Source organism: Oncorhynchus gorbuscha, linkage group LG05, assembly GCF_021184085.1.
Source record: "Oncorhynchus gorbuscha isolate QuinsamMale2020 ecotype Even-year linkage group LG05, OgorEven_v1.0, whole genome shotgun sequence".
Taxonomy (NCBI): domain Eukaryota; kingdom Metazoa; phylum Chordata; class Actinopteri; order Salmoniformes; family Salmonidae; genus Oncorhynchus; species Oncorhynchus gorbuscha.
This window is the reverse complement of record NC_060177.1, coordinates 26,532,565-26,556,407: the sequence shown is the minus strand read 5'-3', so window position 1 is coordinate 26,556,407 and position 23,843 is coordinate 26,532,565. Positions and strand designations below refer to the sequence as shown.

At 42.0% G+C, this 23,843-nt stretch overlaps 2 protein-coding genes across 8 annotated transcripts in view; both read right to left on the bottom strand.

Annotated features, from left to right (window-relative positions):
- The window catches only part of LOC124035759 (transcriptional enhancer factor TEF-1), a 65,913-nt gene extending 60,450 nt beyond the window's left edge, over nt 1-5,463 (bottom strand). For all 7 annotated transcript variants that reach the window (XM_046349417.1, XM_046349419.1, XM_046349420.1 and 4 more), the window contains exons 1-2: nt 5,291-5,463; nt 4,746-4,872 (exon numbers count right to left, since the gene is read on the bottom strand). The gene's annotated coding sequence lies outside the window, so the exon portion shown is untranslated. The remainder of the gene's footprint in view (nt 1-4,745; nt 4,873-5,290) is intronic.
- Nucleotides 5,464-13,847: 8,384 nt separating this feature from the next.
- Nucleotides 13,848-23,186, bottom strand: LOC124035758 (alpha-parvin). The gene is made up of 13 exons (XM_046349416.1): nt 22,907-23,186; nt 20,346-20,435; nt 20,040-20,110; nt 19,816-19,918; nt 19,526-19,666; nt 18,456-18,571; nt 18,298-18,356; nt 17,297-17,316; nt 17,088-17,149; nt 16,932-17,000; nt 16,747-16,848; nt 16,569-16,641; nt 13,848-15,677 (listed from the first exon to the last, which is right to left on the bottom strand). Exons 1-13 carry the CDS (start codon nt 23,040-23,042, stop codon nt 15,601-15,603), a joined length of 1,119 nt encoding a protein of 372 aa, XP_046205372.1. The 5' UTR covers nt 23,043-23,186; the 3' UTR covers nt 13,848-15,600.
- Nucleotides 23,187-23,843: the final 657 nt, after the last annotated feature.

Here is a 23,843-nt window from a genome sequence, read left to right as displayed (position 1 = left end):
CAAATGTTCTATGGGATCGAGGTCAGGGCTTTGTGATGGCCACTCCAATACCTTGACTTTGTTGTCCTTAAGCCATTTTGCCACAACTTTGGAAGTATGCTTGGGCTCATTGTCCATTTGGAAGACCCATTTGCGACCAAGCTTTAACTTCCTGACTGATGTCTTGAGATGTTGCTTCAATATATCTACATAATTTTCCTCCTCATGATGTTATCTATTTTGTGAAGTGCACCAGTCCCTCCTGCAGCAAAGCACCCCCACAACATGATGCTGCAAATCCAGGGCGTTTTTGTTTCATCAGACCAGAGGGCATTTCTCCAAAAAGTACGCTCTTTGTCCCCATGTGCAGTTACTAACCATAATCTGGCTTTTTTATAGAGGTTTTGGATCAGTGGCCTCTGCCTTGCTGAGTGTCCTTTCAGGTTATGCCAATATAGGACTCATTTTACTGTGGATATAGATACTTTTGTGCCTGTTTCCTCCAGCGTCTACACAAGGGTCTTTGCTGTTTTTCTGAGACTGATTTGCACTTTTCGCACCAAAGTACGTTCATCTCTTGGAGATAGAATGAGTCTCCTTCCTGAGCGGTATGACGGCTGCGTGGTCCCATGGTGTTTATACTTGCATACTATTGTTTGTACAGATGAACGTGGTACCTTCAGTCGATTGGAAATTGCTCCCAAAGATGAACCAGACTTGTGGAGGCCTACAATTTATTTTCTGAGGTTTGAAGGGAGGCCTTGTAATACACCCACAGGTACACCTTCAATTGACTCAAATGATGTCAATTAGCCTATCAGAAGCTTCTAAAGCTATGACATAATTTTCTGACCCACTGGAATTGTGATACAGTGAATTCTAAGTGAAATTATCTGTCTGTAAAGAATAGTTGAAAAAATTACTTGTGTCATGCACAAAGTAGATGTCCTAACTGACTTGCCAAAACTGTGGTTTGTTGACAAGAAATTTGTGGAGTGGTTGAAAAACGTGTTTTAATGACTCCAACCTAAGTGTATGCAAACTTCCGACATCAACTATATGTCATGAGATTAGTTAAACTGTCGTACCCCATCAGAACCCAGAATATAAGCTTGATTTACTCCAATGTTTGTAGACGATGCAAATGTAAACAAACATTCTATAGCCTCAAAACATGGTTAAACTACACATTTCATACCATTGGTGGTCAGTCCTTACATCCATAGCTCTGTCTATGAATTTGAGAGTGGTTACATTTATCCAGCCCCAAACAGGGATGGGGAAAAGGCTTTAATATTGTTTTAATAAGGATTCTAGCTTTAAGCTTAAATGTGTTTTTGTATGATGTAGTTCATTTGTGAAGCTCACTTCCACCACATAGCAACTGCACATGTCAAATTGAGTGCTAACAAATACAGTTGAAGTCGGAAGTTTACATACACTTACATTGGAGTCATTAAAACTCATTTTTAAACCACGCCACAAATTTCTTGTTAACAAACTGAAGGTACCACGCTCATCTGTAACAAACAATGGTACGCAAGTATAATCACCATGGGACCACGCAGCCGCCATACCGCTCAGGAATGAGAGGCATTTAGTCTCCTAGAGATGAACGTACTTTGGTGCGAAAAGTGAAAATCAATCCCAGAACAACAGCAAAGGACCTCGTGAAGATGCTGGAGGAAACCGGCACAAAAGTATCTATATCCACAGTAAAACGAGTCCTATATCGACATAACCTGAAAGGCCCCTAAACAAAGAAGAAGCCACTGCTCCAAAACCACCATAAAAAAAGCCAGACTCCAGTTTGCAACTGCACATGGGGACAGAGATCGTACTTTTTGGAGAAATGTCCTCTGGTCTGATGAAACAAAAATGGAACTTTTTGGCCATAATGACCATCGTTGTGTTTGGAGGAAAAAGGGGACGGCATGCAAGCCGAAGAACACCATCCCAACCGTGAAGCACGGGGGTGGCAGCATCATGTTGTGGGGATGCTTAGCTGCAGGAGGGACTGGTTCACTTCACAAAAATAGATGGCATCGTGAGGCAGGAAAATGACGTGGATATATTGAAGCAACATGTCAAGTGGACAATGACCCCAAGCATACTTCCAAAGTTGTGGCAAAATGGCTCAAGGACAACAAAGTCAAGGTATTGGAATGGCCATCACAAAGCCCTGACATCAATCCTATAGAAAATGTGTGGGCAGAACTGAAATAGCGTGTGCGAGCAAGGAGGCCAACAAACCTGACTCAGTTACACCAACTCTGTCAGGAGGAATGGGCCAAAATTCACCCAAGTTATTGTGGGAAGCTTGTGGAAGGCTACCCAAAACGTTTGACCCAAGTTAAACAATTTAAAAGCAATGATACCAAATACTAATTCAGTGAATGTAAACTTCTGACCCACTGGGAATGCGATGAAATAAATAAAAGCTGAAATATATCATATCTCTACTATTATTCTGACATTTCACATTCTTAAAATAAAGTGGTTATCCTAACTGACCCAAGACAGGGAATTAAATGTCAGGAATTGTGAAAAACTGAATTTAAATGTATTTGGCTAAAGTATATGTAAACCTCCGACTTCAACTGTACCTGTCCGATGAGTCATTGGGGCTAAATGAACGTTATAACAAAGAACTATGCAACGCTTATGTTCAGAAATGGGGGAGGACGGACTTAGTAGGCTACAGTCTATCTGTGTTAAATGCCAAGTTCAAAATACCTGCAATACATCTGATATACATTATTGAATGCCTCTGTAGCATATTTCCATAATGTACATTGACTTGTTATTATTTATTAATCTTATATGTTTATGTGATTGGGTTTCAACATACATATGGTATTACTTTTGAAAAAGAGAATTTCCAGATAAATATAATAATTCTTATCTTCACACACACACTTGGGGTTCAACTGATATCATCTGGTAACATGGGAATTCATCAGCCCAATTTCAAAAGCAAAAACACATGGAGTCAAGCAAAGACAATGTACAATTCTTGCACTTGAAAATGCCATGCGGGCTAATGTCCAACAGGTAAACTTGTTGCATAAGCAGAAAACAAAGCATCTATTGCTGTTCCCGATTTCCCCCCTACAGCAAGCAGCTTTACTTCTCAACATCATGACATGTCAGGGGTTAAGTCTGATAGAAGTCAACCTATTTAATGTAGTAAATTATAATAGTATAGTTGCAGGAATCAACCAATAACACATTGTATCTTGCTGGCCCCTATTTTCAAGGGAGACAAACTGAAATATAAGATGGTAATTAACTGCAAGAAAAATGTTTTCCCCCAATCACACAATAGGGTTAGGGTTAACCCTAACTTGTATTAAGAGCTGAATTCCACTCCATAGCAGAGAACTTGCACAGCCAAAGAATACCCTCATGCAGTTAGGTTTGTTTAGTCACGAATGAAGTGTATATCACCATGCATAGAAATAACCAAGACATTTCACCTTCTATATACACCAACAAGCATATACAGTTATAATTGAAAGGTTTACATTCTTTGAGATACTATAAACAACACTATAAGTTAATTACACAATGATTACATAGGCCTACTCTATAAAATATATTTGCTTAAATATCAGACAAACTATATTGGAATTGTATCTGATGTGGTGACCTTGATGACGTTTAGAATTTGGTGCAAGTGAGGGCAGTCAGGCTACATAACCTATTAATATTCATATGTTTCATAGCTCTGCAATAGCATCAGAGCAAACCCCTACATCCGCATGGCCTACAATAAAAGGCAGTGCAAAGTTTCCCGCAACAAATTCATCCTTAAAATAGCAACAGCTGCGCATCTGTGTAACCTATAGGTAATTCATGTATATTACGAAATTCTAAAGGAATAGAAAGCTCCATAATCTCCTTTAACCTTGATCAAGACTTTCCTGGGATTAAGGGACTAACGTTGTAGGTCTATATTTAATAGGCATCGGATCACACGGTTTCTTCGGATGCGATGAAACTTTGTAACACATAGCAGTGGCCTTGGCTACATAATGCAACCCCAGTCCCTGGGACTTATTCAGATTTTAGCTGAGCAGGAAACAATGTATGCCGAAAAAAGGCGGATATGGAAAACAAGGATCGAACAGAGAAATGAAGCAGACATAAACAAACATAGCTCAAAGCCCACAATAACCTACTTGTAAGAATGTATTTTTGAAATAGTTCAAATCTATATTGAATTACCAATTGTTTAAAAACTAAACAGACAAAGGGAGTTGCAAATAAGAACTGGGTAGCAATGGTCTTTTTCGTTTTTGCAACGTTTCAACAGTGCCCGAAAGCCAAGTAAAACCTAGCTTTGAATCCAAACAGATATCAAATGTTTTCATCTACTATCTCTAGAACACCAAAATTATGTAAGAATATTTTCAGATTATTTTGTAAATGTAACAGATTGTGCTTTATCAATTATATTCTCTAAAAGTATGTTGCCCGGCCCACTATCCTACACTGTGATGGCACATGGGCAATATGTGTTTAAATGTAGGCTAATATGTGTTTAAATGTAGGCTAATATGTGTTTAAATGTAGGCCACAATATTCTACTGTCAAAGATGATCAAAAACTGTCTTAAAAAACACATCTAATCAATTCGGCAACATTGATGGATCTTGCCTATGATCGGTTGAATCAATCCCGCATATGGAAAATGGAATGCGAAGAATTTGATGGAATTTTTGTAGCCTAAACCTGATAAAATAACAAAAAAATATACTTACAGTGACTTCAAGGGACGATGGATAAAATACACGACCAAAGGTGTTGGAGCAACAAGTCTTTCAGCAGAATGTTTTTGCACTGCTCCGAAAATGTTCCACTGAAATCTCCAACTCCCGGGTGAGCCAACTAAGGAGAAGAAAACAGCAACATTTTGATCCGTCATCTTGTCCAAAATTGTCATTCATAAAATAATGTACGTCCAATCGTATCCGGAATCCTGTTAGGAGTTTGAGGCTCATGCACTGGACTTACTGCGATATAATAGGGCGTATGGTCGAGCTTCTTTACAAAAATTTGAAAAATGTCAAAGATTTTCGTGTCAGTCAATACAACACTGAGTGGACAAAGTGAAAGCACCCTGTTGCAACAGCGACAAGAAACGGCAACCTAAAATCTCACCGACACACTTTTATTGTAATATAAAAATATGCCCACTCATTCTAATACCATACATTACTTCTTATTTCTAATGAAAGGCGCAACTTCATCATAACAGTGTTAGTCTGCAACCATTTTGCATATCATTAACTACATTGAAACTTACCTCAAACACCTCCGTTATTGTTATTTGTAATACAATTCGTCCCCCTTTGTTTGTCTAATGTGGGATATTACATTTTTTTGTAAACTGTGTAAAGTTATTGTTGTGTTTCTGGGCCAGCCGGATATGTGTACGTGAATCGACAGCGCACGGACAGAGATGCGAAGAATGCTCGGAATGAGAACAGGAATGAAATGAACGCGAAGAGCGAGTTTGCTTTGGGGCGGAGCAAAGGTGGCGTCATCCCGATCCTAACAGGCCTAGATAGGAGGGACAAGGCGGAAAAAAACAAGCAGAATGATCTCACAGGACACGTCGAATTCAAATTGGTGGGAGAAAGAAGAGGGAATTTCTTTGTGGAGTAAGTTCATTATATTGTAATCATCTACCTCAACCAAGCTGAATAAAAGTACATGGTATGATACCTTCATCACAACCATATCAGTCATTTGAAATGTTGTTGCTTGATAAATATCACATGTGAATACAACACTGGCATTTTTATTTGACACTTCCACAGCTGGGACATGAAATGGAGCACATTTAGAAACATTTATCAGGTTGAACATCTGTCACCCGCCTCTCAGACTTCGGAAGCTGCATGTGTTGTAAATGTAACATCAGTAGCACACATGATGACTTTGTACGTCTGCCTTCTGTAGCTCACATGGCGCTTGTAACGCCAGGGTATATCTTCTAAAGCATATTATTTATTTATTTATATTATTTATATCTTCAGAACTATATATTCAATACAGTATCATCTGAGACACAAGCAGGATAAAACTGTGGGCTAGACCACAATGAGCGGTACAATCAGCGGTACTTATGAAGTACAACCTGGTCATATGGGAGAGCAGACAATCATAAGACATGTCAAACACCATAGAGCAGGTTTGGGCTCATATGTCTGATCGTGTCTGTGCAAGCCATCCATTAGGAGGCTATGTTTTGACACCAATTCTTATAAAGAGGGATCTATGAAGATGAACGGCTGGCCTGTTGAAGACATCCATCAACATTTGTAACACATGTCTGTGCATGTTTAGAAAAGAGAGACAGAGGAAGAGAGCGAGCGAGAGGAGGGGGTGGGGTTGAAGATGGAGAGAGGTGGGGTTTTGTTCTTGAACTATACATAGTATCACACACACATGGATTGCCAGTCAACAACATCCTCTATTGCAGTTCCATTTAAATTGTGGTTCACTTTCATATTCCTTATATCAGGCAGTCTCAATTGCATCATCTTGGCGGAGCTCTACTTTAAGCTGTGATTCTTAACCACCGGCTGCATGCCTGCTTTCCAAGGGCCCCTTCCTTATCTTATCAGCTTCTCTCTTCTCCAGGGTGGTGTCTGTTCCCTCAATACCAACCTATTAACCATCAAAAGGGAGTTTTATCTATGCAAATGCAGCAAGCCCTGGAGGAACAAACTCTGCTAGCACAGCACATGTGACACCACACCAACACCTGAGTACAGTCACAGCGGTGATTCATTCACAGCCGTGGGGTCATCTGTCGACAGTGTTTCACAAGCTCCTTGTTAAATATTAGCCCTGCATATCCAGGAAGCCCACCGATGGATCCCAGCATAATGGCAAACTGTAAAATGGTTCATAGCCTTACATCAGAGCCAGTTCTCATTGCCTTATCGGGCACATGAGTCTCCAGGCAGATTGCATCCAGGAAATGTGGCCATAAGAAAATGTGTGTGTATGTGTGTGTACCCAGTTGGGAATGTATTTGACAAGGTACAATATTGAACCAACACTCATTTCAGTGTAGAATGTGTTGTTATTCCTCCTATGTGTAGATGAACAAGTTAAACTGAGTTAATAGTATGCATTTTAATAGATATTACATGTCATAATGAAGCCATAAAAGTGTTATCTGACAGCATGGGAACCCATGTGCGCGTGTGAAAACGTAACATCTGAAATTCTTGTGCCTCTCCGCTGGCAAATTATACCAAGACTAATCATTGAATCTGTGTGGATCTTTGCAAAGGATCACTGCATGTGGTGAGGGGAGAAGACAGTGCTCAACACGGCTGAACTGTTTACCCCAAAACAGACATTGCAGGTTTCTGTCCCCACCCCTCTATCCACACACGTCCTTCAAACTCTTTTATGACTGGGTGTGGCCACAGAGCAATAGGAGTGGGGTAGAATAAGGGAGGACAGAAACCTCACAGCGATGATTTTAGTGGGGAGGGCAATCCCATAATTCAGGGACAATTGATGGAACCAAACAGATATGCCTAATATAATTGTAATTGTATCAACAGAAATCTATTGGTATTTGAGCAGTGGACATCATTATCCTGTTAGATTCTATTTAGCCCTAATTTGTAATAAATATGTATTTGTTCACAGATCATTGTTTTTAACAATGACATCTTAAAATATAAACTTTAACAGGACACTTTTTTAAATTACACGTTTCTCATTCAGTGTTAATTACATAGGTTTTACCCCAGATATGGATTTGCGTTCTACAGTACCATTTGTCACTACAGAAGCATCCAGGGATAGCTGCCTGCTGCCTGACACCTGGGCAGATAAGGCCCTAAAGGTCTGGTGTGGCAGGGCTTTGAACTGGAGCCTTCTGGAGCCTCTGCTCCAGGGGAGGCCTGGGGTGCTGCTGGTTGAGGAGGATGGGGAGATGTTGGGGGGAGAGGTGAACCGGCTGCCCTGCCCTCCGACCTCTAATAATCAGACGACCCTGGGAGGCCAGGTGCAGATCGTCACTGGCTTTCTGCTCTGACGGTGCACTGATTGGCTTTATTAGAAGATAGGAGAGGGATAAGCAAGGAGCTGAGGACCATTCTCTCTGGTGGAAAAAGCCCACATCATTTCAATCAAACTGTTTAGAGAAATTGCTATTACCCAAGGTGGCTCTGGGTTAATTCGATTAATATGGTCACTTACACTTCATTTGAAATCAATTTATCTTGCATAAAGTAAAATGTTTTTCTGAAAATGAAATACCAGAACAATTCCTTAACACCTGAAGGTTAAATTATTATAACAAAACTGTATATCATAGTGTGTGGCCATTTTGGTGTTGACATTGGCCAAAATTGAACATGGTTAGAGTTTGTTTGGGAAGTATAGACATTCAAGTGTATCACGCAAACAAACCAAATGTGTTAGCAGATGCCATCTTGTGGTCACTTAGAAACAGTGCTTTGTGAACATACTAAGGAACATTGAGCAAGCTGTGTATATCGACTACTACAGTATGAACATGCCATAGTAGAGCCAGAGCTCAGTCAATGACTTACACATCATTGCAAAATGTTTTCACTCTATGGTCTAACTGCATATGACCTTAAAACGTAAAACACTGTACACAGCCCCCACTTCAAATTAACTTTCCATGACCAATCATTGTGCTATATTGAGCTATATTTCAATTGAAGACAATTGAAAACAATGAAGTGTGAGGATGTCATTTTTTAAAGTTGGAAAATATATTTATCTGTGTATATAAATGAACTTTCAATAGTAATTGACCTCAAAAAGTGCCTTGACAAAAGGCCAAATATGAATTACGGCATACTCCACCAGTGAATTCAGCAGGCAGATTGAATTACAGACAGTGGATAACAGGGTACACCTGGGCCTCTTACAAGGAGGGGCAATTTCAGTCCTTGTGCATTCTTACCCTCTGTCTGTATGTATGTATGTCAGTTCAGTCTGCCCATCCATCCGTTCTCTCTCTCTCTCTCTCTCTCTCTCTCTCTCTCTCTCTCTGTGCAGACACTTAGCCGGTTTCGCTAGTCTCCAGGCAACAGCTGAGGTTTTGATGTCTAAATGTTTGTGCACTAAATGTCTCTTTAATTCAATTCTGTAATGCAGTGTTTGAAGATACGGATCAATGCCTGCTGCCTTTGATGGTCATCCTGGTACTCAGAGGCATGTCATTGTACCAATCCTGCACTACAGAGAACAACAAGGACCCCATCACATGATGCAGCCAACGTGGCCATGCAGATCCTTTCATTGTTGTCTCATCATAGAGGACTATGTGCTATTTCTGAATCACATCACATGAAGGATAAGTGTGCAACCATGTGGAGAACATTTTCTTCTTTGAGTACAACTCCTAAGGTACTGGAAGACCATTATACAGTAAGCATGAATCCTATCAACCCTACCCTGCACAGCCTGCATTAAGAGAATAATAGATAAGGCCCTATCTTTATTCACAGATTTTATCTCTTCATAATTACATATTTACTAGGCTGCCCTGGGGCGGCAAGGTAGCCTAGTGGTTAGAGCGTTGGACTAGTAACCGAAAGGTTGCAAGTTCAAATCCCTAGGCTGACAAGGTACAAATCTGTTGTTCTGCCCCTGAACAGGCAGTTAACTCACTGTTCCTAGGCTGTCATTGAAAATAAGAATTTGTTCTTAACTGACTTGCCTAGTAAAATAAAATAGTTTTCTGCCAGATCAATACAAATAGCAAGGGAGAGGATGAGGATGATGGATGAGTTAATCAATTGTCTGTTTTGTAGTAACCTGACACAATGTAAATAGAATGAAGAACAGCTACAGCTATAGGGTTGTCTTTGAATTTGATTACCCCCCCACAAAGGATAGGAACTTCTTGAAGAGGTAAGTTCTTGAAGAGGTAACAGGTAATCATTAAATAAGACACCTACATCCTGGTCAAAACATTGTTCATTGAAATAGTGTTTTTCTTTCACAGCATCGCATGTAAAACAGATTGTTATGCAGGTGAATGAGGACCCAAAAGCGACTTAACGGAAACAGAGTCTTTATTCCAGTCTTAAACAAAAGCGATACTCCTGGATATTATCTAGGTAAAAGCAAAAACAGGAAAACTGAAATCCACTCATCAGTAGAGAGGAATGACTGGAGACGCGACCACAGACTGCAGGTCGCTTCGGGAAGGCACCGGCCGTAGCTGACATTGACACCTGCTCACACGCAGCATCTGAAGAAGGTAAAACACGACAGGGCGGAACAAGGACACAGAACAGCGAACATCAAACAAGGATCCGACAAGGACAGAAGCGGAAAACAGAGGGAGAAATAGGGACTCTAATCAGAGGGCAAAATAGGGGACAGGTGTGAAAAGAGTAAATGAGGTAGTTAGGAGAATGAGGAACAGCTGGGAGCAGGAACGGAACGATAGAGAGAGAGAGCGAGAGAGGGAGAGAGGGAGGGGGAGAGAGAGGGATAGAAAGAGGGAAAGAACCTAATAAGACCAGCAGAGGGAAACGAATAGAAGGGAAGCACAGAGACAAGACATGATAATCAATGACAAAACATGACACAGATAGATTAATCTAAACCGAGCAGGACATTCCATCAACAAACTTCACTGTCTATTCAGCAAAAGGTATCTGCCAGTAAACCACAACCATTAGAGAGAAAGATTATGGCATAACCGATTTCTAAAATGTGATTAAAACCAGATGGGAGTGCAGATTGTATGAGGCAGAGGGTTTTACTGTATCACACAAATGTATGTTTTTAAAGCTGTTTAATGTCCTACCATTTAAAAAAAGATAGAACTTTAGTGCTGCACATCTCTTTAGCAACAAACAGGAATGATATGTCTCTAAACGAGATATGTATTGCTGCATATCTGCCAATCCCTTGACCTGATTTAATTACAGAAAACCCCAAAACTCTTACCACACAAATCAATATTTACAATCTATAAGGAAAAAACTGATTGCACACAGGGAAAATGGCGTAAGCAATCTTCAGCAAGAAATGTAACAAACCATCTATACAAAAAGAGTACAAGGTTAAGCCTTTACAACCATATACTACATAGAAAAAAGGAACTTCAATGAAGGACCAATTCACTCTTTCAGATCATAATCCTTGGTGCCAATCAATAGATGCCAACATAAAGTGCCAACCCTGTAATAACTATGAACCACTTATCAATCGTATTACTCACTTCTTGCCTCACCTTGTGTGTGTGTGTGACTTCTTAGCATCGTACACTACGGAGGCAAGAGAGTATCATGTCTGTTAGTCATGCGTAGAGGCTTATTTGATATAATGAATGGAGGGAGGGATGTAGAAGATGCGATGGGAGGGTAATTACTTTAATGGTTGCAAAAGCTCCTGTTCAAAACACTTTCGCGCACGATGGTGTAAGGGTTTTCCTGTGGTGAAGTAGAGGAGGACCAAAACGCAGCGTGGTTATATTGATTCATGTTTAATAAAAACAGATAAACATGAACACTACAAAACAATAAACGTGGAAAACCAAAAACAGCCCTATCTGGTGCAAAACACAGAGACCGGAACAATCACCCCCAAACACAGTGAAACCCAGGCTACCTAAGTATGATTCTCAATCAGACAACTTATGACACCTGCCTCTGATTGAGAACCATACTAGGCCGAAACATAGAAATATCCCAAAACATAGAAAAACAAACAGACTGCCCACCCAACTCCCACATTTGCCCATACTAAATAATGACAAAACAAAGGAAATAAAGGTCAGAACGTGACAGTACGCCCCCCCCCCAAAGGTGCGGACTCCGGCTGCAAAATCTTAACCTATAGGGGAGGGTCTGGGTGGGCGTCTGTCCTCGGTGGAGGCTCTGGCGCGGGACGCGGACCCCACTTCACCATTGTCTTAGTCCGCTTTATTGTCCATGGCCACCCCTCTCAATGACCCCACTGGACAGAGGGGCAGCTCGGGACAGAGGGGCAGAAGCTCGGGACAGAGTTGCAGGGGCTCTGGCGCCTCAGACTCCGGCAGCAGCGCCGGACCAGGCGGGAGACTCCGGCAGCAGCGCCGGACCAGGCGGGAGACTCCGGCAGCAGCGCCGGACAGGCGGGAGACTCCGGCAGCAGCGCGGACGGACGGCAGCAGCGCCGGCAGGCGGGAGACTCCGGCAGCAGCGCCGGACAGGCGGGAGACTCCGGCAGCAGCGCCGGACAGGCGGGAGACTCCGGCAGCAGCGCCGGACAGGCGGGAGACTCCAGCAGCAGCGCCGGACAGGCGGAACCACCTGCAGGGAGGAGACAGAGACAGCCTGGTGCGTGGGGCTGCCACAGGAACCACCAGGCTGGGGAGACCATCAGGAGGCTTGGTGTTAGGAGGCACCTGAAGGTCCGGGCTGTGGGGGAGCACTGGAGCGCAACCTTGGCACCACTTCCCCAGGCTGGACAACTACTCTAGCCCGGACCCTCCAGAGTGCAGGCACAGGTTGAACAGGGCTGTGGGTAAGCACGGGAGATCTAGTGCTTACTACACGCACCTCTCCCTTAGGCTCCACTCCCACATTTGCCCGGCACGAGCGGAGCGCAGGCAGAGGACACACTGCACCCTCCCAACGCCCCGGAGACACAGCACGCAGAGCCGGCGCAGGATACATACGCCCTGGCTCGATGCCCACACTTGCATGGCACTTTCGGGGGGCTGCCCTATAGCGCACCGGGCTATGGGCACGTACTGGCGACACCGTGTGCTTAACCGCATAACACGGTGCCTGACCAGTAATGCGCTGCTTATAATAAGCACGAGGAGTGAGCTCAGGTCTGCTACCTGGCTTAGTACCACACCTCGTCTGCCCCCAAATTTTTTTTGGGGGCTGCCTCTCGTACCTGTCGCACTGCCTCCTCATATCGCCGCCGCTCAGCTTTTGCTGCCTCCAGCTCTGCTTTGGGGCGGCGATATTCGCCAGCCTGTGCCCAGGGTCCCTCTCCGTTCAGTATCTCCTCCCATGTCCAGGAGTCCTGTGATGCTGGCCGCTGTTGTTGATGCTGCTGCTGCTGCTGTCGTCGCTGTCTTTTACCACGCCGCTTGGTCCTTGGTTGGTGGGTGATTCTATCAGGGATTTCCTCCTCTTCTTCCGAAGAGGAGAGCTGAAAAGGATCAGAGGACCAATATGCGGCGTGGTAAGTGTCCATGGTTCTTTTAATACGTAAATGTGCACATGAACACTACAAAACAATAAACATGGAAAACCTAAACAGTCCTATCTGGTGCAAAGACAGAGACAGGAACAATCACCCACAAACACACAGTGAAACCCAGGCTACCTAAGTATGATTCTCAATCAGAGACTACTAATGACACCTGCCTCTGATTGAGAACCATACTAGGCCGAAACATAGAAATACCCCAAAACATAGAAAAACAAACATAGACTGCCCACCCAACTCACGCCCTAACCATACTAAATAATGACAAAACAAAGGAAATAAAGGTCAGAACGTGACAGATGGTTGATTATGGATGGTCATTTCAGCTTTCTGATGAACACGCAGAGCTCTTAGTCCCTGGGCTTGACTGATAATAGCATGACCAGAAATGTGTCAGAACAATGAAGTACTGAAATACATTGTCACATCCTCCCCTGAAGATCCAAGCCTTCAGTTCTGGGCTTCAATTCATGGAAATAGCGGTACTTGTTAAACGCACCACAAAAAGCAAGATGAAGACAACAGAGGGTCAGAGGTTATACAGTATGATGTATAGAAAGATAGCAACTCAGTTCACAAGAGATATGACCAAGAGTAAAAACAGAAATATCAAGAAAACAAAGAACTGAGCTATGAGTATTTTCCACTTTATTCAAAGACTCAAACAAGATAACTCACTCATTTCTCCTCTCACTCATTTCTGTGCTCAATTAAGTCAGTTGACATGACACACTAAAAGCATCTTAACTAATCTTAAGTGTCTGTAAATTGAAAGAAATGAATTCCAACTCCTAAAAAGAAGCAATTAAATAAAAGAAACATGCTATATAGTTCAAATCAGGCACAAAGAAATTCCCCTGAAACTTCTATTGTAACCTTGTCATGCATTATGTGCTGTGCTTCACTGTACAGTAGTGCTGTTACTCAAAGGGAAAATGTGACCTTCCTATTTGCAGCTAAGCACTTAGCAAAGCCATTCAGTCTGTGTGTGGTTAGCAAATTCATTCATGAATTGCATGTAGAGTACCTCTACTTCTTTGGAACACTGTAAGCTAAGTTCTCGTTGTAAAGCAGCCACTTCCACCAACATCCACAGTCCCATACAGTATTATTTGTTTATGAAATGGTACAATGCCAGGTGTAACAAAAGTTGACTAAAATCAATCTATGTTAAAACCACCAAATCCTGATAGTATTTTCATGTAAACATGTTTTATTGAACCTTTATTTAACTAGGCAAGTCAAGTCAACAAATTCTTATTAACACTGGCCAAACCTGGACGCCGCTGGGCCAATTGTGCACCGCCCTACGGGACTGCCAATCACGGCTGGTTGTGATACAGCCGGGATTCAAACCAGGGTGTCTGTAGTGACGCTTCTAGCCCTGAGATGCAGTGCCTTAGACCGCTGTGCCAGAAATGATTACGACCTTCAAATTAAAGTACACAACGGAATCAATTTTGGTCAAACTCCCACACTACATTCTCAGCACTACTAGCGAGTTATGTTGAATATAGTGTTTTATCGTTTGAATTCATACTCCACTCTTGAAACTGGCACTGTACTGGGGACTTGCTTTTCTGTAGTTGTAGTAAACACTGCACTGGAATATTACTTTGCAAACATTTTTTTATGAATAGATTATAAACAAATAGTCAAAATTAGCCACAAATCATGCTTTGCATAAGTAGAAAATATTTTAAAGAATCTAACAGCTTCAAATAATGTATTTCAAATACTATCTTTGGTAAATGATAAGCCAAAATGCCACTACAGGTAGACTATATTTAAAGTACAATGACCAGTATTAAAATATATACAATTAGACAAAGAAAACAAAGGTAAACATATGCAGGGTGGCAGTATATAAATGAATAGTGTGCACTGTATGTGGTCCCACTGCTTTAAGCACAACAACCAAAAACCTTCTGAGCCAATTCAAAACTTCTGATTTCTTTCAAAAGATGGAAGTCAATACTTTGATGAGCACAAACCCAGCTGTCATACATTCAATACATCTATATTCTGATCCTTCATGTAGTCGGAAGTGAATCCAAGTAGACTTCAAACGGTTTCGGGCCGGAATGACTTGGGCAAGAACAATTCAACATGGCAATGACTCAACAATAGGACGGCATAATCAATAACTCATTAAGTTAACCTTCAATAATACTGAAATATATCTGTCTTTTCATATCCAAGTACTTTACAACATACTGTGCTGTACTTGTGTTTTAGTGAGCCTTCAGCAGGACAAAGCTAACACAGGTGGGCTCTCCCTATTAGATGCATCGTGTTTGCCCTGAAATATACATCTAAACAGGGCATTTGCTTGATAGATACGTCAATATAACTGAATGAACGGTGAAGTACCAGTCGTTATTCCACATTTCTGTATTTGGTGAAGAGGTTGTAGAGTACCCTCAGAGTAGACTTCAGGTCACAGTTCACAATATCTGCCAAAAGATCAGAAAAACCAAAAGGCAGACTTTAGTCTGAGAAACATTTACAAGAAAAACATCTAAATGACCCAGATTTAGAGCTGCGATGTGCACGCTGTATGAAACCTTCTTCAAACATCTCCTGTAATTGGAACCAGCTCCTGTTGCTAGCTACTGCATACTTAAGACACACCACCTATAAGATCTACATTAGCCCATTACATCCAGTGAGGCAAAACGGGCCTCATTCATCTATGCTATGAGGAATGATGCATTATAAAAACAGATGTTGCCTGAGCCCCATGCCTCAATGAAGCTGTTATGATTGCAGTGAGCTTTAAGTAGGCCTATTGCTATAATTTGGCATGCAACCACCTTTAAATCACTAAAGGGGAACACTTAAATGTTACAGCCCAATGCAGTCATCATGGGCCACTCACTGGTGCTTGACCGTACCATTATAAATATTACAGGCCTCAGTTCAATTAACATAACGGTCACATGCTTATACCCAGGGGGATAAAAGTCATCCCACGTCAAATAGGATGGCAGGTAGCCTAGCAGTTAAAAGCGTTGGGGCAGTAACTGAAAGGTTGCTGGTTCGAATCCCTAAGCTGATTAGGTGAAAAATCTTTTGATTTGCAATTGAGCAAAGCAGTGCTTGTAATTCGCTTTGGATAAGAGTGTCTGCTGAATGACTAAAATGGAAATATATGCAATCTCTCTCTGTTGTTATTATTAGAAGGCATGCTCTGACTATATATAGTGTTGAGGGAATACTGCTCCAAGGGAAAAACATTGACACATTTTGTTTTGGTTTAATCCCGAAAGACAAAATGTTGAAATTCCGCTGTCACCTATCTTTCTTTCAGAAACAATGTATGTGTACAAAATGAAGGCACTCACCCTCTGCCCGTGGCTTGGGTTTCTCCAGGCCTCCATCTTGCATCAGCTCAAAGGAGAACGCCACATTGTGCACCTATATGGGAAAAGAGACCAGCATCAGCCATGCCAGTCCAGTAAGCAGCTCACTGTAAACTATTTGTAAGAGATTAAAATGAGTCCTATTTACATTGTAGCCTACCTTTTGGTCAAAATGCTCTGGCGTTAGGAAGAAGTTGAAGAGAGGAACAAAGTAGCCCTCAAGCAGTCCCATCAGCAACACCAGGTACACACCATCAGCAAACTGCATGACAGGTAGAACGACATACTAATAATGACCATGTTCATCATCAAATCATAAGCAGGTATATTAAAAGGGAAACAAACCTGTGTGTCCAATTCAGACACCTCCAGGTTCAACTTGTTCAAGTGCTTGTTCACAAAGGTGATCAGAGTCTGCAAAAATGGCAGGTATTCAGTCAATTTAAATGTTACACAAACAACAAATAACTTCTATTTTTCAAAATTAGGATGGAGACTTGCCTTTTTCACCACATTCAGCTTGTCTGGTGCATGGTCAAACAAGGTGTCAAACGCATCTCGTTCTGAAATTGAATAGATGTTAAATGATTACAATAACAGAATGTTCATTTTAGTAATAAAATAGTAGTAATGTAATGGCAAACAAACTAAAATGACTGTATGGTAATATGACCCGTTTTATTTTATTAGAACAAAGTGAAAATGCTGACCATGCCTTCCTGATAGAGCCCTGCAAGAGAAGAGAACAAAGTATTTCAGCACTGGTATCGTACTGTGTAATCACAGCCCTGTAGAAAGACATTAGACGAAACAGACAAGTTCAAATGAGAAGAAAAAATAAACTAGGACTTTGTTTGAACTGGAAAAAATATTAACTGAATGCAGATGGTCTAATCAAGACGGCCAGGCAGGAAGACAAAAATATTTGCGTTGTGGTTCTATCCCAGGAGCGGTCCGATCAAACGCTGTGTGGTGGGCCTTCCTGGTGGACATGTGCCCGGGAGGCAGTGGCTTGTCTTCACGGTCCAATTTTCCCCGGCAGAGACCTGCTTCAGCAGCTGCTGCCCCTCGCAGGACAACAGCCCAGGGCCCCCTCCCTCTTATCTCCAGAGCTGATTTGCACCCGTTGGACCACTATTAATCAGCTGCAGCTCCATAAAGTAGTGGTGTGGCTGGCAGGAGCAGAACCCCCAAATCCCCCCCCCCCCCACACACACACACACTAAATGTTCCCATCAGCATGGGGCTCCAACTGTCCATATCAGCCCCCCAAGGGGTTGGCGTGTCCGCATTGTCTTTCTGCTTTAACGCGAGACCAAGAGAGGCCGTTCCATTCCCCTAATCAGTCCCTCAATTGTTCCAACAGCTTCAATGCCCAGTGGACTTATTTGCTGACCGATTTGTGAACAGATATTTACAGACATGTGATTTGCCCTATAATCACCATGTTTTGAATGACCTTTCCAAGGCAGAGTACATGATTGTGTTAGGTTTTCGTCCCTCATACTTATACCTCCATTAATTAACAGAAATCTTCACGGCCAAGTTTCTAAGGCCTTCTTTCCTTAAACATTGGCATTCAGTTTCAGAAATGTTTTCTTCATACCCTAGAGGGTCTGATAAAGGCCTTGTGGAAGACAGGACAAGTTGGGTAGTTTCATCCAGACATCTGTACATAGTTGGCTAAAAAGGGATGACAGTGAAGACATACTCCGTGTTCCCTGTGATCTCTTCCTGAACCTGGCGAGACTGCAAGATTCCCTCCCGTTTCTGTGGGGAAAAACAGACAATTATGACATTTGACAGAAATTTTAGTTTTTTCAGGATTTCCCTTTTCATAGTACAAAATGTATCAGGAAAGGACTATACCTGTACAACCACAACTTGAATGGACACATGATCAGGTAGGCGGATGGGGGCGCGGCAGTGCTGAGACAGCGCCACCAGTAAATGGAGAATGGCCACGATGCTTTTAGCATGGACAGCTAGGGGAGAACATAGGAAGGGAAAGAGGGAAGGAATGAGAGGAATGTTTTAGTACATCCACCGGCATTGTCATTTAACAGATGATGCACACACTGGTGCACTGGAGCAGGCTTAAGATAAGAAGAAATGCCATTTATTTTCACAATTATCAAGATAGGTTAAACAAAGGTCAAAAACAAAACGATGAATTCAGTGTCCTGTACAAACTGAACTTGTGTCTTTGGGGTAGAAGTAATGTGACTGTTAGAAAACTGTTACAACCAATTCCAATCTTGTTGTCTGTAATGTCAAAGCGATTCAAGTGACTGATACAACGAGCTGCAAATGACAACTTCTTGAAAGATAGAATTCCAAAATAAATGTGAAATATGATAATTTACCACAAAAAAACATTACATTTACTATTTAGAGAACCTGTATGGGAGGATATGAGTGAAAAACAAAGGGACTAGCTGTCCTTTGATCACAGTCAAAAACAATCCTATTGATTTCCTCAAGGGCTTTTAGATCATCTACAAAGGATAAAAAGAAAATTCAACTGTAATTTAAGAGAATTAGATGGATACAATTCACCAAAGAATAATAAACCAATGTGAAAAGAAACATGGCTTCAGCATACCCTTAAAAATATTGGAAAAAATCTAATTGAAAAAGGAAACAAGACTGAGTACCGTGACCTCCCACCACTTGAGACAGGGATTACTTCTATGGTCATAATGTCAGAGGGTCAGCAGGGTGCAGATTAGTCCAATGTGAACATTCTCTGTGCCTCTCTGTCACCCAACAAAATGACCAAACAAGCACGGTAAAAAAATAACATCTTATTACATCACCTTTATGCACACCGATGGCATAATAATAATTGTGATCAACACATTCCAAAAAAACATGAACACATTCATAGAATAGCAGGAATTCAAATGAAACAGCGCTCTGTGAAACATGTCACCTACAGTCAATGGTCCATTTGATGTTTCTGATTGAGACCTTCAGAGTGTCGTTGATCTTCTCCAGAACTGTCTGCAGCTTCTGCTTCTGGGCTATCTCAGACTGGGTCACCTCAGCCACATTCAGCCGCTCACCCTCCAGCTTCTCTGTAATACAAAGATAAATAAACATGTTTTATTGTCAAATACAACGAGAGCACAGGGAGGACCATCAAATCCAATTGGAATCAGACACATTCCAGAGAATAATGAGCTGCATTGCAAGCATAGAAGGGATGTTTTGGAGGGATTTGTACCAAATAGTTTCTGCAGAACCTGCCCATCGTAGAGGTCTTCAGCCAGGTCTTTGACAATGATTCTCTCCCCCACCAGCACATCATTGATCCAGTCTATGAGTACCTGCATACAAAACATTATATGGAATTTGACAGGCACATACAAACTGTACGTTCATAAGGCCCATAATATCGCTTTCCATTGCTTTGATTGTGACATACGGCAGTCATTTTATATCTCACACCTTCATCAGTTCTTGCAGTTTGGGGTCATTCCTGGAGTTAGGGTCAACCATGGTGCGGACCTCATTCTCCTCTAGAACCACACACACGTTTAGAATATAGACAATGAGAGAGAGTACAAGAGAGTGAGAAAGTGAGTGTGTGTGTGTGTGTGTGTGTGTGTGTGTGTGTGTGTGTGTGTGTGTGTGTGTGTGTGTGTGTGTGTGTGTGTGTGTGTGTGTGTGTGTGTGTGTGTGTGTGTGTGTGTGTGTGTGTGTGTGTGTGTGTGTGCATGCGATACACTACAGGAGTGGAGATGGAGGCCTTACCCAGCATGGTGTCCTCTGGGTCCAGCTCAAAGGGGATGGGGCTGAGTGGCAGGTTGATGGCATTCATCCCCTCCTCCTGGAGCTCAGACACTGCAGAAGCAGGGAAGCGGAGACCTTTAGTGGCCTGACTCAATGTGTGACAGGCTAATTATTATACAACTGTACTGACACCTCCATTGAGTTAATAGTCATGAAAAAACATGTCCACCCAATTTAGGGCTCCTTTCTTCAGGTTACGCTCTGCTCTTCATGCCAGGTTGTTAGTATCATGGCACGTTGATCTTACCAGAAAGAGTTGGCTCACAACGCATGTCTCTAATTATAACCTAGTCTTTGGTCACGTTCGGGTTAGCCAGGAGAGAGAGAGCTCAGTCTAGCTTTGATTAATAAGATGAAGTGCCTCATTGTAGCCAGTGATAATACTACATGGGAGACTCCCAGAACGAGCAAATCACACTAGTACCGTAAATTGGAGGAGATGTGAGAGAGTGATTGTCTATTCACTAAGCAGTCAAGGTCAGTTCCTCTGATAGCTCAGACCATGCCCTCTTTGAAAAAAACCTTTCTCTCTGAGACACATCGCCCCACACAGGACAAGGCCATCCTCTCCATCCAGTTGCTAGGCATTCATAGATCTAGGCTCGGTCTCACGCTGCTGTCCTGAGCATCCGCCTCCTTCCCTGATCATTTCACTTACCTCGCCTGGCATCGTGCAAATTGGCACATGTGGGGAATTCACACAGGTGATGTGACAACCTGACCACACTGTCTGGTTCCTGTCCGGACCAGTTGATATTTCAGTAAGATCACTATAGCACTGATGCAGAGCTGCATAACATAACGTGATAAAGGCCTGCAGAACAAACTACGCTAGGTTTTTTTTCAGTTTCCTCCCAAACAGAGAAGGCGCCCCCTGGAGATGTCAACATCCTGTTAGTAATCAACACCAATATCTCCCTCTGCTGTTCAGCCTAACCCACAGAGACAGAGATCACCTTCCTCCTTCCTCACACTAAAAGAGCTGCATCCATTTGGTTCTTCAACAGATTGTTGAACCAACGCAACAGCATCATCTGGATAATGTAAACCTCTCTGTCTGTCTCTGTCTCTCTGGTCTGAAAGGACTGCTCCTCAGTTCACAGGCAGAGACACAACATGGTTTACAATAACGCTCTTATGATTGAAATACTGTATGTTGCTGCTATGGCAGTGGAGAGGCCCTCCATGGAACAGACCCCTACAGGACCAGGTTGGATGGTATTTATTCAGGAATTTGGTGAATGGGGTTCAGCTGCAGACTCACTTTTACATGCCCTTCAGGAATATATTTAAGGCATGTCTGTATCAAAAGATACGCTTCAAATGTAATGAATGAAAATGGGTCAAAATGTCTCCAAGAAACAATATAAACAATAATAGTGCTTCAGACTTTTAATCATACTTGATGCTTGCTCATTTACCAAAAAGATGCAACGAAAACTCAAGTGCTTGTCTAATTAATACTTAATTATGATTTAAATCAAATGTGAAACTATGAAAGCCCTAGCAGCCTCTGGTCTGAACTCAGGCAGTGGTTGTGCTGGAGAGAGAATGGGATTTTTTCCTCATTCCTTGGTGAACACATCTGTAATGGAATATCAGCAGTCTCTTATCCTTACATGGCAGTAGCTCAGCCATGTGTACTGTAAACACAGACACACAGCCTTCTCCCGCTATGGCTTGGACAGACACACCGTAATACAACTCAAACAGATGCTGTCCCCCCTCACCAAAAATAAAATCATCCAAATTGTTATCACAGTTATTTGATGATAGATGCAGACATCAAACATGAAGAGGGTCTTTCAGTCACCGGTCCTTCTGTAGCTCAGTTGGTAGAGCATGGCGCTTGTAACGCCAGGGTAGTGGGTTCGATCCCCGGGACCACCCATACGTAGAATGTATGCACACATGACTGTAAGTCGCTTTGGATAAAAGCGTCTGCTAAATGGCATATATTATTATTATTATATTACCATTCCCGTTGACGTATAACTAAATGACGTCATGGAAATAGACACACCTAGCAATTACTAGCGGGCCTATACTAATTACCGCATTCAAAACAACTGGGAACTCGGACATCTCTGATTTCACTCTTCAGTGCTTTCAAGACAACTGCGAACTCCGGAAAAAACGAGCTCCAACTGAGAATGTTTTTTGAACGGTCATCCAACTCGAATTTAAAGTCGGGAACTCGTGCATCTTTCTAGAGCCCCGACTTTCCGACATGAAGATCACAGACGTCATGATTTTTTTCTCCGAGTTCCCATTTATCTTGAAAGCAGCATATAGCAAAGTTTCTTAGCTTGTTTTCAAGCAAAAACTGTCATTAATCTATTCAACAAATTGTTTAATTCTGAGGAAAAAAACGTTGGAATGTGACTATTTATAGCATAATGTAGCCTACTGTTCAACAGGAATCGTATTTTAGTTCTAATCCTTTTTTTTTAGCTTTCGTTATGTCAATCGTTTTATATAGATGCCTTAATAATAATCGAAATATAGCCCAATGCACGAACCTTCTTTTGCCTTTTTTCTTCTGGCCAAAGTTCCCCCAAGTTTTCCGAGGAAAGAATCATCTTTTTTTCTTGAAGGTGGTGATTTTGGAGTCGGGGATTTGGGAGAAGAAGGTGATTTCTGTGGCGAAGAAGCCATTTCCAGTTTATTACTGGGTATTCAAGCTATTGAAACTGTTGTAGCCTATCATATAAATACAACTTTCTGCTTGTCAAAGTTTACGGAATTAGCCAACGACGGAACCGGAATTCCAAGTATTTGCGCAGCCATCTGACGTCTCCCTGTTATTTGATTCCCGTACCCATCCCTTTCCCACCCACTTTTCATGGGATATGGGAAAAATAAGGTAGCCAATGTCCAGCTATTGGGAATAAGTATAGTAAAGCAAGAGCCGATAATGTAAAATAATCAGAGGGGTTTCGATTCTAGTCATAGGAAAATTAAGTACAGCGAAATTATCAAACGTATTTTTCCTTTGTTTTTCTGCTACCCAGATGTATTTACTTCCAGCAATATAATTATCCATCCGTTTTCTTTTACTTATGCTAAACATGCGTTTTCATGGGGCTAAAACAAGGCCAATATAGAACATAACACCAATGATATACAGCATACTTGTTCTGCAGTCCTAACAAGGAGTGTAACATACTTGATGGGGATGAGCAGAGCAGACAGGCAGATACAACAATGAACAATGACCTCTGCAGTGGATTCCATTTTACACCAGCATTCTACCAATGCCACTTGCTCTGCCATACTCAGTTCTGTGAAAGACAGCGAGGGGTAAGAGCAGGGCCACTTCACATATGTTTTGTGTGACTGAAACCTCATATCGGTCTTTGCTCTGCTGTTAGAGATACATTTCTGAAATCTCATTCAACATGTCCCTGCAGCTTCTGTTGTGTTGATCACATGCAGAGGTGTCAAATGTAACTTGAG